This window comes from Rhinolophus hipposideros (assembly GCF_964194185.1).
Source record: "Rhinolophus hipposideros genome assembly, chromosome: 7".
Taxonomy (NCBI): Eukaryota; Metazoa; Chordata; class Mammalia; order Chiroptera; family Rhinolophidae; genus Rhinolophus; species Rhinolophus hipposideros.
Genome location: NC_138053.1, coordinates 52,736,310 through 52,753,438, shown reverse-complemented (window position 1 = coordinate 52,753,438; position 17,129 = coordinate 52,736,310). Strand labels below are relative to the sequence as shown.

The 17,129-nt window shown below is 35.2% G+C and overlaps 1 protein-coding gene across 1 annotated transcript in view; it reads right to left on the bottom strand.

Annotated features, from left to right (window-relative positions):
* The window catches only part of ANKRD31 (ankyrin repeat domain 31), a gene marked incomplete at its 3' end in the record, with an annotated part of 132,675 nt that overhangs the window by 62,235 nt on the left and 53,311 nt on the right, over positions 1 to 17,129 (bottom strand). Inside the window, exons 10-11 of the mRNA XM_081053573.1 lie at positions 12,726 to 12,881; positions 4,704 to 4,846 (exon numbers count right to left, since the gene is read on the bottom strand). Coding sequence (XP_080909699.1) covers positions 4,704 to 4,846; positions 12,726 to 12,881 — 299 coding nt within the window. The remainder of the gene's footprint in view (positions 1 to 4,703; positions 4,847 to 12,725; positions 12,882 to 17,129) is intronic.

Genomic DNA, 17,129 nt, shown 5'->3' with positions numbered 1-17,129 from the left:
AAATGTTTGTAGTTTAGCTTCTGGAGAAATGGGGCTAGCAAATATACCAAGAACTGGCATCAGGTTCTGTAGAAGCAAATGTTACACCAGTTTAACACGTTCCAGGAGATAGTTACGTTTTCTATCTATATCTGTGTTGTTGCTGCTCCTCCTCAGAATGTCAGGGAGAAACTGGCCACTCCTTAATCTGTTACTACTCCCCAAGTAAGCTCCTCTATGAAGCTCTTCTGTCCCCCCATCCACTGCCGCCCTAGAGAATAACCTCCTCTCCCTTCTTTCACGTACATATTTTATCACAGTGCCTAACATACTCTATGTTATACTTATTTATTGTATATCTTTCTCTCCTGTACTCTGAGTTTTTTGAGGGTTTTTAAAAGAAAACTATGTTTTTCTTTTAAAATCAATTTATTATTTTTTAATAGAAAAACTAATGAATATGATTCAAAATACAGAAGGCTCACAAAAGTATACAATAAAAAATAAGTTTCCCTCCTCTACTCCTGTCTGCCAATCATCTAGTTATTCTTTCCTAAGTCAGCCCTGGTTATAGTTTCTTCTGGACTTTTCCAGAGTTAATCTAGTCCAACAGGTACTATATATGTATGTATGAGTATACATACATATGTATACATAGTTTTTCTTAAACAAGTGGTCATATACTATATATATTTCTCTGTATCTTGCCCTCTCTATCCCCACCTCCCAACAATAGAGCCTGGAGATTGTTCTTGTCAGTATAAACTGAACTTTCTCATTCTTTTTAGCAGCTGAGTAACAGTTTACTATTGAATGTACTACATGAATGTCCTATAATTTATTTAACGAGTACCCTATTGACAGATGTTTAAGTTGCTTCCAAGCTTTTGCTAGAGAATTACGTCTTAATCATCTTTATGGTACCAATGCCGATCTCAGTGTCTGGCACAAAGTAAATGTTCAATAAATGTTATTTAATAAAAGATCAGGGAAAACATGGGGAGCAGGCTGTAAGTAATATTACACTAAGAGAAGCCTAGATTTCCATATTAATATCTAGAATGAGAGACAGGATCTGAATTTCTTTAAGTTATGTGTACCTGAAAATTAAATATATATGCATTTTTCCTTTTATAACAAAGCATTCTAGGAGAGAAAAATGTAACACCACACACAGGGATAACATGAGCTGAATTCTTTAAAAATTATTAAGACTTGGCAACCTGATAATCAGCAACCTAATAATTACTCTATTATGGGACTTTAATGCTAGTTAGAGGAATTAAAAGTAATAGTAGATGCAATTAAATCTATAATTTATATACAAGCATGTACAAGAAGATAAAGAATTTATGCCTGGATCTTCACCTTTTGTTTTAGCAAAGAAAATACAGTGTACTACTTTCTTTCAGGAAAAGCAGTAAAGGGGTTGCTAAAAGAGCTGTGTTTGTTTACCTCTGGAGGTTTTATGTCCAATCATAAACTATACAGTATGAGAGTGACTCAGGATCAAGGAGTGTGAGAAGGAATATTGGGGCTAGAGCCTCACTTTTCTGGAAATCTGGATTGGGAATTGCAAGGGAGTGGACACATTACTTTGGCAGTCTGTTTTCGACAATGAATAGACTGCTTCACCAACTATTCATGTTTGCCAATTCCCCCCTGTAGCCTGATATTAGGAATTTGGAAATATATATATATATATATTTCCTCTAACTTAAAAACAAAACAAAAAAACTCTCTTCTCACCAAAAGGCAGTAAATAAATGACTTTCCTCCTCTATTTTAAACCTACATTTAGATTTCTGTATTTGTTATCTGTGGCTACTTAACAAATTACCCCAAAACTCAGTGGCTCAAAACAATAACAAATATTTATAATTTGATAGTTTCTGTGGATAAGGAATTTGCAAGTAATGTAGGTGGGTGGTTCTGTCTCAGGGTTTCTTATGCAGGCTCAAGTATTTCTGGGTAAAATGGTATGATGTCTGGGATTTCTTAAAAATACTCCCAACGACAAAACATAGTCCATGTTCCCTCCTGCAGAGGTGGTTTGACTCTTCGTAGTACAATAGAATACACCGTCTAACTTCATAAGCGCGCTCGCTCCAGACACACACGGAATGAATAATCACCATGTCTGAGGAATATTTTTTTCAGTATATGTGAATCCCAATAACATTGTCAACCAATTTCATATACTCATATAACACAGGACACTCCATGAAATAAAAGGCTTTGTTAAAATCATGACAGCTTACATCAATTTGTCACGCCATTTCCTTCACCTACTAATAAAGTAAGCCTAATAAAAGAGGAATCAAGGTTTGTCTGACATGACTTGTTCTTAGAGATGCCTACAGATGTTCAAAGACCACTACGTTCTCATTTAAATGTCTCCCAACATCTGTTAAATAATTTGTTCCAGATTTTTCTAAGGAACCACACTGAGCTGATTATCTGTAATTCTCAAATTCTACCTTTTCCACATTTAAAAAAAGATATTCATTGTTAGCAGTTTTATTTAGATGTAATTCACATGCCACACAATCCATTTAAAGAATATAATTCAATGTTTTTTAGTATGTCAAGTTGTGTAACCATAAACATAATCTAATTTTGGAACATTTTCATTCCCCTTAAAAGGACCTTTTATCCATGATCTGTCACTCTCCATTCCCAACGCATTCTTAATTTTGTTTCTGTCTCTTTAGATTTGGATTACTATGGATATTGCAAATAAATGGAATCATACAATGTGAGTTTTTAAATGGCTTTTTCACTTTTAAAAAAAATAAGTTATCTTTTAGCATCTTTCCAGTATACAGTCAACGTCTATAAGATCATATATTCAAGTTCCTTCAACTCTGGAATGTTTAAGAAGCTCACACACTGCAGATGCTGAGTCCAGCACCTAATAATAGGTTCTCAGGGCTTCATAGATGAGACATCCTGTGACTTCTAAGGCATAGGAGCAATCCAATACCCAAGGTTAGGCTACTTTTCTGAGCATCTCTTCCTCACCTACGAGATTCCCTGAGGTAAGCCTAGATCCTTATCTGAGGCTCCCACTATTCCTACCCCACTCTCCAAAACAATATCCTGTCCCACTGTGATTCTCAAGGCTTTGGTTCTTAAGTCAGTCCAGAACCGACCTGGAGTTTTGTAAATCTCTCTTGGACTGGATGAAATAACGTGTTGGCTCTCCCCAGCCAAACAGAAGGGGAAGAGAACAAAGAAGACAGACTATGACTTCACCCCATCCCACTGGGTTTCAGCTTTTAATTTTCATGACCATTCCCTAGACTTCCACTCCTGTGTTGTCATTCTCTTTTCTGCCACCATCAGCATATACCACCACGGTACCAGCATGTAAGTCATAAGTAGACAGGGGATGGCAAAAGGAAGTGTGGTAAGTAGTGAGGCCTGTGTCTTTGGTCCCTATCATTTTACTGAGGGACAGGAGAAAGCCACATATTTTCAAAGGCCAGAGGGGAGACAGTTCTAGTTTGTGAGGCAGAAATTAACTGGTGGAACAAAAGAAGAACTGAGAAAGAAAAAAAGAAAAAGTTCAGTGCTCAGGGATCACGTTGCCCAAAAGGAGAAAAGACTCTTGACCAGGAAAGGTCACAGACCTAGCAAGTTGGACAGCAGATGGGCCATGGGGAGATGGAAAAAATGCTTTGGAATTAGGTTTCTCTGCTGGAGGCCAGCTTTGAAGAGGAGTAAAGGACAGAGAGAGGGCTCACACCATTACCTGTCCAAACCTGCCTTCTTCTGGCCATTAAATTAAGTCCCAAGCAAATTCCCTCCCCACAGCCTTCTACATAATGCATAGAAACGACCACCTACTAGCAGGTGATACATTATCAAAAAAAAGCTAAACTACCTAAACTCTCCTTAAGTACTGTTCCACGTTAGGAAGGAATGTGCCCTGTTTATGCACATAGCCTTTTTCAGCTCTACCGGTACTAGGCATTTCTTCTGAAAGTATACAGAACAAATCTATCTCAGCCCAGCTAAGATAAAGAGCCCAGCTCTTTCCTATTCTATGTGTTTTGAACCCAGAGGCAACTTACAATACTGCAATAAATATTTTCAGAAAGTGCCTCAGCCCTGTAATACAGTACTTGAACTGAAAACATGTCTAGGAAATTCAGAGCATATGTGATTTCTGAGATAAAACATGTGTGCTGGAATTCATAATCTTAACTAATATTACCATTATTGCAGTTACTATTAACCAACTCATATGTAATTACGGTATTTTGGTATTTTAACCACTGGTACATCTGTGCTGGTGTGTACTGGGAGCATTCAACTTGGGAGGTTCTTAGGTCTTATGCTGACTCTGAAAGTGACACTAGACTCTGTAAAGCTGTATGCCTATCAGGACTGCACATCACTGTTTAACACTTAAGAAGAAACATTCTCCCAAAGCCTATAAAGCACCACACACAAAGAGTCCTAAGTGCAAGTTTAAAAAGACACTATGTATAACCAAAACATGTTCTACAGTTATTAAAAGTAACAGGTAAAATATCACAGACCATATTAGGCACAACAAATCCATCACACAGTAAAATTTTATTATAAATTCTCAGTGTTGATTAGCAGAGTGAACTGATACTATAAATTCCTGCCTATTGTTCTATCACTTGGTCCCAGAGTTTTCATACTTGCAGACCGTGGTATTTGCTCTGCAAATAAAAGCATCACAGTACCTTATAATGTTTATTCACCACAGCATCACGTAGGGGAGTGATCTGGTACATTCCTTTGATATTTACATCCGCTCCGCCTTTTACCAGTTCACTTGCTGTCTCATAAAATCCTCCTACACTAGCTTCATGAAGTGCTGTCCAACCTATTATACAAAAAGAAAACGGTATTTGTTTACATTTGGCATCTTAATAATGTTTTGTGCTTACCCTTAAAATAAAAGCTCTAATTCTAAGTTATTTCTTTAAAAAATATTTTGATTATGTAAGGTAAGATAATCTGACCATGAAAACAACCTGTATTATTTGGTGAATTTAATAAATCTGAGGGACAAATCAAATTCCCACCCCCAACTCTGTTGTAGAAAAATATGAAAAGAAATAAAATATTTAAAACTATTCCTGCCCTCCTCAAATAAAAAGGGCTGTAAAGGGATCGTTATTAGCTCATAAAGAATCTGGTTTCAGGCTAGGTTTCTCCAGAGAAGAGAGAGAAAAAGCTTTATTTCTAGCTCAAGGTACTTCTGTTAAAGTAACCCAATCGGCAGGACTACATAGAAGTCAGTTCAAAAGTATGTATTTCTTTTCTCCTTATTTGCAAAAACCTTTTTACAGTAGTTTAACTAACAAACCACAAGATGTTCCAAGAAAACTGGTCATCCAGATAAATGTTATTTTTCTCTGTTAGCCAGAGACAGAGGTATAAGTTATAGATATTTTATTCCAATAAATCATATGATTGATGTAAGAAAACCTAAAAGTTTCATGTTAAAAGTGTATTTCACTCTTTCTAGAACCTTCTCCATAAATGAAGGTTTCTCAGTCTTGGCACTAACATTTTGGGCTGGATAATTCTTTGTTGTTCTGAGCATTCTACCAAATGGCAATAGCACCCCCTCCTTTCCAGTTGTAACAACTAAAAATGTTTCCAGAAACTGCCAAATGTCCTGAGAGGCAAAATCACCCCTAAAGAAGCACAGCCATAAAACGTTATAGGAGTTTTTCTTATAGTATTAAATAGAAAGCATAGAGGAAGAAATAGAGCACCAAAAAATGGTAAATATATAGCGACTAGAGGGTTTTCTTCCTATAAATTTCCTTAAAATGTATATGGCTACTTAAAGCAAAAATTATAACATTATGTTTGAGGTTTATAATGTATATAAATGTAATATATGTGACAGTTGCCACATAAAGATATGTCCAATGTTCATACATTTTATATGAAGCATTACAATATTAACTCTAGGAAGACTGTGAAACATTAAAGACGCATACTGTACTCCCTACGCTATCCATTACAAAATAACTCAGACAAAGAAACAAACAAAAACAGATGAAGCTCATAAGAAACAATTAATAATATGGCCCTAAATCTAACCATTTATATTAAATGAAAATTGACTAATCACCCCAATTAAAAGGCAGAGATTGTCAGAATGGATAAAACAGCAAAACTGTGTGTTGTCTACAAGAAATATATTTTAGGGTGGCCAGTTAGCTCAGTTAGTTAGAGCGTGATGCTCATAACACCAAGGTTGCTGGTTCGATCCCCACATGGGCCACTGTGAGCTGCACCCTCCACAACTAGATTGAAACAACTATGTGACTTGGAGCTGATGGGTCCTGGAAAAACACACTTGAAACAAATAAAAGTTAAAATATATAGATAGATAGATAGATAGAGATAGATAGATAGATAGACATATCTATCTATATATCTAAAATATATATATATTTTAAATAAAAAGACATAAATAGGTTGAAAATAAAAGGCTAAAAATGACATAGCAAATAAACAACAAACATAAGAAGGCTAGGATATCTATAATATATAAAATATAATAAAGTACATTAATATATATTAATAAAGTCTACTTTATATATTAATATAGACATCCTAGATAAAGAGATTTTGTAATGATTAAAAGGTCAATTTATTAGAAGACATGACAATTTTAACTGTGTATGTACCTAATAACAGAGCTTCAAAATATAAGAAGCAAAAATTGACAGAATTAAAGAGAGAAACAGACAATTCCACAATCATAGTTGTGAAGATTTCAATAACCCTCAGAAAATGATAAATCAAATAGACAAAAAAATCAGTCAAAACAGAGATGTTTTGAACGTTATCAACCACCTTCATCTAACTGACACTTATAGAACATTACATACAAGTGAAGAATGACTATTCAAGTGCACAGGGACATTCACCAAGAAAGACCACATGCTAGACAATAAACCAATTCTCAGTAAGTATGAAAGGATCAAATTCATAGAAAGTGTATCCATTGGCCACAATGGAATCAAATTAGAAGTCAATAACAAAGATATGTGAATAATCCTCATATATTTAAAAATTAAACAACTTCTAATATAATCCTGGGGTCGAAGAAGTAATCATACAAGAAATTAAAAGTATTTCAAACTAAATGATAATGAAAATGTAATATATCAAAATTTGTGGGATGCAGTAAAAGCAGTCTTTAGAAGGAAATTTTAAGTTTTAAATGCTTACAGTAGGAAAGAAGGTACAAAAATCTATGACCTCATTTTCAACCTTAAGCAGCTAAAAAAAAAACATACAGAAAAACAAAAACAAATAGAAGTCAGAAAAAAGAGCAGAAATAAAATATAATACAATAATAAAGAAACATTTTAAAACCAAAAGTTAGTTATTTAAAAAAAAAATAATAACATTGATAATCCTCTGTGGTGATTGCTCGCTCTCGGGTCATGGTCGTGAAAGAATTCACGAAGCACAAAGGAATAGAAGTTAGAAAGTTTATTTAAGGAGAGAAACACTGGCAGAAGAGTTGCAGGGGGGCAGCATTGGGTTTCTGTTTAGTACTTTAACCAGAATGCAATTTGCTTCAGCCTGCAGTGGAATCTTCTATTGTGTTTGGCTTTGTCTGTTGGGGTGGGGGAAGGTGTGGTAGTTGGAGCCACCCACCCCCTAACCCAGACAAATGGTTCGTTCCTGTTTATCCATACCTGTTTTATCATCCTCTCTAGCTTAGGAAGGATGGAATAAAGAGGAAGGATGGGAGGATGGGAGGGAGGGAGGAAGGGAGGAAGGAAGAAGCAGTACAAGGAATGAAAGATAAAATATCCCTAAAGATGTTCAGATATTAAAAGAATAACAAGAGAACATTATAAATAACTTTATGCCAATTCTATAACTTAGATGAAAAGGACAAATTCCTTGAAAAGTACAACTTACCAAAATTGACACAAGATGAAACAGAAAATCTGAATAGCCCACACTTATTAAATATTTTTAATTTATTATCAAAATCTGCCCACAAAAAAAACTGCAGGCCCAGATAGTTTCACTCTTAAGTTCCGTCAAACATTTAAGGAAGAAAAACCCCAATCTAACACAACTCTTCCCTGAAAACAGAAGAGCAGAGAATACTTCGTAACTCATTTTATGAGGTCTGCATAATACTGATACCAAAACCAAAGACATTACAAGAAATTTATAGTCCAATAATCATTATCAACAGCAATATTAAAAAAATCTTCAACATATTAGCAAATCAAATCCAGAAATATATAAAAAGAATGATATATCATGACCAAGCATCCACTCCTCATAAAAACTATCAGCAAATTGGGAGTAGATTCCTCAATATAAGGAGCAGCTACAAATACCTACAGCTAACACCATGCTTAATTGGGAAATATAAAAGAGACAGAACTAATCTTGGTGAAAAATATCAGAACAGTAGTGTCTTCCAGATAGTTGGGGTGGGGAATAACTGGGAAAAGGCATGAGGGAACTTTCCATGATGATGGTAATACCTGTATTCTAACTCTTGATAGAGGTTTGGGTTACTGTACATATCAAAATTGATCAAATGGCACATTTAAGATTTGGCATTTTATTATACTATATGAAAATTTTACCTCAAAAAAGAGAAAAAAACTATTGAACTCTAGTTAATATTTTATGTTGAGGTGTTTAGTTGTAAAATGTACTAATGTCTACAACTTTCTTTGAAATGCATCAACATAAAAATGGATTAATGGGTGAACTGACAGATTTACAGATGGATAAGTGTGAAATAATAAGAAAGATAAATTGGTCTCTGCTTCTTGGTTTCTGACACAGAGCTCCTAAAACCCTTGTAAACAAGGGTGCTAGGAGAATATTTTGTTCTAATATTTAGTCTTTGACTCCAGTTCTTAATACAGTACTCCCAAGACCTTTGTAATTTCCTGAGTGATAGGACAATCTGACACACAGCTCCTAAATCCCTTGGAATTTCCTGGATGATAGAAATGTTTTTGTTCTAATGAGGAAACTTTTGGTAGACTCGTAGATGGGGGCTGGACACCAGAAAGAAAAAGCCATAATTAGAAACTTGGAACTTTCAGCTCCACCTCTAGCCCCATTCTCTGGAGAGGAGGGAGGAGCTAGAAATAGATTTCATAATTGATCATGCCTACATGATGAAGCATTCATAAAAATCTCAAAAGTATGGTGTTTGGAGAGCTTTTTTAGGTTGGTGAACACATTTACATACTGGAAGGGTAGATAGTATACCCCAATTCCATGAGCATATATGTCGAACAGAAGCTGTGGGTAACCTGGGGACCTACTACTTGCAATTGACATCTAAAGAGGGAAGCAGTCTTGTGGGACTTGTGGGATCTGTGGTAATGTGGGTTAGTGTCAGAACTGAATTGAATTGCAGGATACACAGCTGGAGGCGGAGAATTGCTCGATGAGTCAAAAACGCACACATCTGGTGTCAGAAGTGTTGTAAGTGTGAGTAGAAGAGAAACACAGTAGTGATTTTCCTTTACAACAAGTATGTGATTAGAAAAAATTATGTAGAATCTAGGTATTAGTATACAGATGTTTACTGTACAGTTCTTTCAACTTTTCTTTTGAAAATTTTCATAATTTCATAAAAAATTTCAAATATACAGTTCACGCGTGTACTTTTGGACCATTTAAGAACTCCATTTTTTAAAAAAAATAACATAAAAACTACCCTGTTTCCCCAAAAATAAGACCTAGCCGGACAATCAGCTCTAATGCATCTTTTGGAGCAAAAATTAATATAAGACCCAGTCTTATTTTACTATAATACAAGACCGGGTCTTATATTAATTTTTGCTCCAAAAGACGCATTAGAGCTGATTGTCCGGCTAGGTCTTATTTTCCAGGAAACACAATATCTCCCCCAAAGTAATGTTTCTGATAAAAAGCATGAACTCATTGGTGTTTAGGTTTTGGGACCTTTGCTTACTGATTTGTACATTGGTCAGCTTGACTATCTTCCACAGGTCTAGGTTTGGTTGGGTGAAAAATGAAGTGTCAGAAATCCGAAAGTTATTAACTTTGGAATGCAGGTGGTGATTTCCCTCCAAGAAAACTTCCTTTCCCTATTTAGGCTTCTTTAAACTGCATTAAAAATTAGTTCCCTAAAGGGGACAAAATGGCTGCTGTAGGAATGAGAAAATAACCATAACAAAAGATGTTTGTTTTCCTGACCCCAGAATGACTAAAAGATAAGGTAAATGTAAAGCAATTGCCTGGTTTCCAAGGGAAAACCAGTCTCATATTTTACATTTACTGCAGAAAATTCCCAAAGAAAACAAGGTGTCTGTGAGTAATTCAGAGTAAATGATGGGCCTTGGAGGGAGGGGAAGTTAAAAATGAATGCTTCTTTAAGTTAAGATGTAAGCAAGAATGACCCAGTGATGAACAAGTATCAGTGTCAGGGTTGAAAGAAATTCCCAGCATCAATAAAGCCAGAAGGGTCTTTACTCTGCAAAGAGTCACTGTAGACCATGAAAGGGCTACACATTGCAGAAAGAAACCAAATGTAAAAAAGGATTTCCCTTTCCCGAAGGTTTACTCCTGTGATGTAAAACCATTCCTCCAAAATAAAGATGGAGTATATTTTACAACAGATCTTTTATTACCTCCCAGATCTCCAAGTTCGAAGATCCTTAACAACATTTTTTCCTTTTTAAAATTTTAACCACCTTGGAAGAAATCTCTTTAAAGCTTTATAGGATTATAAATTTCCTATAAAGAGAATTTAACACGTTTAACGAAGATTTAAGATCATAATATTTATTTTATGTTCTAATGCCACAATTGTTAACACCCACAAAGGTCTGATGTACACTCTCTTACACATTATATAGTCCTCAACAATTTTGCCTCTCATTTTTTATGTTTTTATCTGTCTATTGCCTTGCTGTTGGTTTAAACGTCTTACTATTATCAATATACTGGCACGTACCAACCTTTCTTTTCAGTTCTAATGTATCATAGGCATAGGAATCAAATAGAATTCTGTGTAAAACGATGCTCAAGGCATTTGTCTGAGAGGGTTTTAGCAAAGAAGTTTTATGAGATCTATTTTGGGTAGTCAGAGGTTTTTTTCAGCCTACTTCCTGATTGTCACCATTGCTTTTAATAGGTAAGGAATTATTCCAATTGTTTTTTTAATCAAAGACAAACATATAAAAAATTTAAATGAGGACTTGTAAAATGCAAATGTTACCTATGAAAAGACCATTGGTCTGTTAGAACATTTTATAATTTCTCAAAAGGAACTTAGCTTTTTGTGGATTGTATCACAAAATAAATATGTTTAATGCTTTCTAGTAGATACTATTTATCTTTTTGTTTTCACAGCATCCGGAACATAGTAGGCACACTGGAAAAACTCACTACATTGAACTGATATTACATGGAGATCATACACCTCTTTCCAGTAGTTCTTGAGCTTTAATAAGAATGAAAAATCATTCGGGGGAACTTATTCAAAATGCAGATTTCCAGGTTTTAAGCTATAGATTTTTATTACGAATGAGAGAGAGAGAGAGAGAGAGAGAGAGAGAGACATTGGGGGCTAAAGAAAAGGTTACACTTTAAAAAAACATTGCAGGTGACTGATGAAAAATGGTTTATAGACAACCCTTTGGAAAATTACCCTCTGCAATCTGTGGGATGTAGTAGCCAGAAGTATAAAGATTAGAGCTAAGATTAGAGCTAAAATGCAAAGTGAAAAAGAAAATAGAAAACAAAGAGAGTTCATAAAGCCTAGAAAATATGGGAAAGATAAAGAATTCATGAAGGTCACCGAAGTACCTGGGGCTTTGAAGAGAAGGTATACATTAACTGGCTGATGACAAGCAGGGAACAGCCACCAAGAATGTTAATGATGGCACACAAATAAAAAGGGCTAATGAAAAGACATGTTAAGAGATGCTTGGGAAATCCATAAAGTCAAGTTAGCTGCATGTAGAACTACTCCTGAAGCTGAGGAGAGAGACTAACAGAAAGAGCCACATATTTCTCAAAATCAAGGGAACAAGTGCTTTATCTAGCAAATAAGGACCCAACATTGAGAGTTACAGGAGGATGGTAGTTGACCCTGATATTATATTTTAGAATTAAAACGTGTTAAAATCCTGATTATGGAAGAAACACAGGGCTTGCTGAAGTAGTGGGAGTGCACTTGTAATCACCTGCCTTTCTATGGACTGTGGTTCCTGAATTCCCCGCTCAGTCTACCCTACCTCATATGCCATACTCTCTTCTCTCCATTTTCCTGGCCATCACTACTGCTGTCCATCTACCATTTTATCATCAGTTTACCCCGAGCTCAGGATATCATCTGCTTCTTTCAGCTTTTGATCTCATTTCTCATCCATTCAGATTTGAGGCTCACAGTAACAACGCCCATGCAAAGGTAGCCCACCAGGCTTGGGAACCCCATCCTCCTGCGTAAGGCCACTGCACACAGCCAACCTGCAGGGCCTCAGGGAGGCACAATCATTAAAGTGAAATACAGTGCTCTTCTGCTCCCTCCACCCTGTACCACTTCCCTGGGAGATGATGGTAAAGAGCGACCTGTTGGAAAATTACCTGAAAGCTTTCTGTTTGAGACTTGCCTTAAGCCCCCTTCGCCACACATTCATAGGAGTGACTCATCTGAATCTACAAAACCACTTCCATGATAACTGTAGAGGGTAACCTCAACTTACCAGCATAACTTGGTTGGTTAACATTTCCACCTTTTTTAATACAGAGATGAACAAGATCAACATCATTCCACGCAGCAGCCTTATACAGTAAGTTCTCTCCAAAAATGTTTCTCCGGTTAATAACAGAAAGAGATATGTTATTCATCTTCATTTTTTCTAAAATAAGGGAACAAAAGAAAACAAAAAAATTATAATCCTTATTTGAAAATCAGGAGAAATACAGAAAACAAGATGAATCCAGTTAACATTCTGGAACAGAGGTATATGATATTATGAAAGTATTTCATCCATTAACCCAACTATGACATCTACAGGCAATAAGGTGAAAGAGACAAACATCATTAGTTTGAAAATATTTATAGAAGTTATAAATCATCTAAGCAGTTTATGTTTATTGAAACCCCATGAAAGGTGCATACAAGATTAAGATTATTTTCTTAAAATGCACACTGGAAAATATGTAAGTCTAGAATTAGATGCTATTAAACCCAACAAAATGTTACATACTACCAAAATGTCTTATAAAACCATGAGGAGAAAACTAAAAAGTATATAAGGAAGGTACAGAAATTAACCCCAGGGAGACCAGAAAAGAAAATGCTCAATTTTCTTTCTTTGCTAAAAACACCTGTCATGAAATTAAATAAAGAACTGTGATCTTGATCTGTACAATAATTTTGATTTTCTAAGCCAGCAAATACACAATTAAAACAGTTTGCCAGGTTAAGCATAACAGGTATCATTTCTCCACTGTACTTCCTAAAATACTGAAACTCCACATTCAGGTACTCCTAATCCTGTCAATTATTGAGATAATATTCATTTGGTTTCCCTGAATTTCAAAATAGCTTTAATGATAACTTTTCCAGTTTTGGTCTAGCTAACCTGCCCTATCCTAAAATCTCACAAAGGGAATTGAGTACAGCAGCAGATTTCTTAGTACATCACAATTAACTTTTATTTGATTCTTTCCACTCAGCTCCACTGCAAAGTAAACCAACTACTGACCATTTGAGCCCAGCTCCCTCCAGGCACTATCAGTAAAAGCATTTTGTTCCCACCATATAAACCGTATGCTTACCAAAAAAATCAATAATCTTAACTTCCGGATCTGCCTCTGCCAGTTGTACTTGCTATATAAGTATGTAATTTATTTAAAATAACAAATTTAAAAAATACAAAAATTTTCAATGAAAATTAAGTTGTGGGAGACATTTACTTCCAGTCATGACTAAATAACTGCCATAACTTGCCGTCCTATTGTAAACAACTTTCTTTTGATTGGTGTGGTAGGCTAAATAATGGTCCTCCAAAGATGTTCACATCTTGATCTCTAGGACCTGAGACTGTTCCCTTACGTAGGAAAAGGGACTTTTCAGATGTAGTTAAGGATCTTGGGAAGGGAAGAGGAAAGCAAGAAAATCGAAAGGGGAGAAGGCAATGTGACAATAGAAGCAGACATTGGACTGCTGTGGCCAGGAGCAAAGGAATGCCACAGCCTCTAGTAGCTAGAAGAGGAAAGGAACAGATTTTCCCCTGGAGCCTACAAAAGGAAACCTCCCTGCTCACACCTTGATTTTAACCCCTTAATATTCATTTGGACTTTGAACCTCAGGACTGTAAGAGAATAAATTGTGTTGTTGTAAGTCACTAAATTTATGATAAATTGTTACCACCATAAGAAATTAATACAACTGATGTTAGCAAAGTGTATTTTTCCCCATTCTTCTATTTTTAACCAATTTATGTCTTTATATTTCAAGTGTGTTTCTTAAAGTCAGCATATAGTTGAGTCTTGCTTTTTCATCCAATCTGACAATCTCTACCTTTTAATTGAAAGTGTCTTGCCCATATACATTAGGTTTGACTGTATCACACTGCTTTGTTTTCAGTTTTTCCCATCTGTTCTTTGTTCCCTTTTCCCTCTTCTTCTACCTTCTATTGGGTTAACACTGAATATTTTTATTATTCCATTTTATCTTATTGTTCACTTATTAGCTATAACTTATTTTGTTGTTATAATGGTTCCTTTAGAATTTATAGTACACATCTTCTAACTTACTACAGTCTACTTTCAAATGGTATCGTCACTTGTATTTCACAATACTGTTCCATTTTTCTACCTTTATGTTATTATTGTCATGAATTTTACTTGTATGTGTGTTAAAAACCTCACAATCCATTGTTATTTTTGTTTAAACAATCATCCTTTAAAATCGATTAGTAAGAAAAATATGTGCATTTTTATCTACAGAGTTACCATTTCCAATGATCCTCATTCCTTTGTATAAATTTCCATTAAGTACCTTCTTTCTTCGACTTTGAAGAATGTCCTTTAATATTTCCTATACTATGGATCTGCTGGACTGCTTTAAGCTTTTGTTATGCCAGAACTTTTATTTCACCTTCATTTTTGAAAGATATTTTGCTGGGCATAGAATTCTATGTTCTAGTTGTAGAGTACTAGGAATAAAATTTCTTATATAACTTAAAAACTGCTGCTCCACTGTCTCCTTGCTTGCATTATTTCCAAAAAGAAATTTGATGTCATCCTTACCTCTATTTTTCTACACATAACATGCTTTTTTTCTTATCGGTACATATATATACTTCTGATTTCTTAAATGACTGAATATTATTTCATTGGTTATATTATAGTTTATTAACTATTCACCTACTTTAGATTGTTTCTGATCATTTATTACAATAAACAATGCTGTGATGAACATCCTTATAAAATATCTTTACATATTTAAGCATATATAATATGGAATACATCACTTCAAGTAGAATTTCTGATTCAAAAGAACTGTGACTTAAACTTGTGATGAATGCAAATAAACTACCCTGTAAACAGATTGAACAAATTTACACTATTACAACACATGAGAATTCTTACTTTTTCCACATTCTCGCCAGTGGTAATTCTCAAATGTTTAAATGTCTGGCATTCTCTTAGGTAAAAATTACACTTCTTAATCTGCATTTCTTTAATCATGAGAAGAGATATTAATATTTTCAGTTATTTATATTTTATTTTAATTTTTTATGTGAACTGCTTATTCATGGCCCTTACCCATTTTTTTTATCCTTTATCCTTACTATTTCTTTGCATGCTAATGAAATTAACCTCTGGTTATGTATTATTAATATTTCTTCCATCTTCAGTATTTGGTTTTCTTTAGGGTATTTTTCTATTCAACTTTTAAAAATGTATGTGGTCAATTGTATCATTTTTTTCCATCCTGGCTTCTAAGTTTGAATCATTCTTTAAAAAGGCTTTTCGGACCAGCCTGGTGGCTCAGGTGGTTGGAGCTCCATGCTCCTAACTCTGAAGGCTGCCAGTTCGATTCCCACATGGGCCAGTGGGCTCTCAACCACAAGGTGGCCAGTTCAATTCCTCAAGTCCCACAAGAGATGGTGGGCAGCACCCCCTGCAACTAAGATTGAACACAGCACCTTGAGCTGAGCTGCCGCTGAGCTCCCGAATGGCTCAGTTGGTTGGAGCGTGTCCTCTCAACCACAAGGTTGGTGGTTCAACTCCCGCAAGGGATGGTGGGCTGCATCCCCTGCAACTAGCAACGGCAACTGGACCTGGAGCTGAGCTGTGCCCTCCACAACTAAGACTGAAAGGACAACAACTTGAAGCTGAACGGCACCCTCAACAACTAAGATTGAAAGGACAACAACTTGACTTGGAAAAAAAGTCCTGGAAGTACACACTGTTCCCCAATAAAGTCCTGTTCCCCTTCCCCAATAAAATCTTTAAAAAAAAAAAAAAAGGCTTGTCCACTCCAAGATTATACAAAGATCCACTTAAGTTTTGTTCTAGAATTTTTTCTTTTCATTTAAATCTTTGGTCAAACTGGAACTAAATTGAGTATAAGAGATGTTATAGGGATCCAATTTTGTTTGTGCTTTTTGCTATTTATTGCTTAGTCCTTCTTTTTGCCACCAGTGTGAGATGCCGTCTTTATCATATGCCTGCCCGCATACTCCACTGTATCTGGCTTCTATATCTAAACTTTATTTTGTTTCACTGATTTGTCTGTCTATTCCTGTGCCAGTACCAAATTGTTTTAATTTCTGACTTTCTAATTGCTTTCATATTATGCAGAGTAGGTTTCTGCCCTACTCTCCCTTCTTTTTCTTTTTTTCAGAATTTTCTTGGCTAGTTTTTCATTATTTACTTTTCCAGCATAAATTTAGTATCATATAACATTCTCATAGCTAACCTCCAGCCCAATAAACCAAAACAAAATAAAACAACAAATAAACAAAATTCTATTTTTGATTGAGTTTTCATGAATTTATAGAATAATTTAGAAGTAAATTTCTTACAGCACTGAATTGTTATGGTCAAGAATAAGGTTTTTCCTTCCATTTATTCATGTTTTTATATGT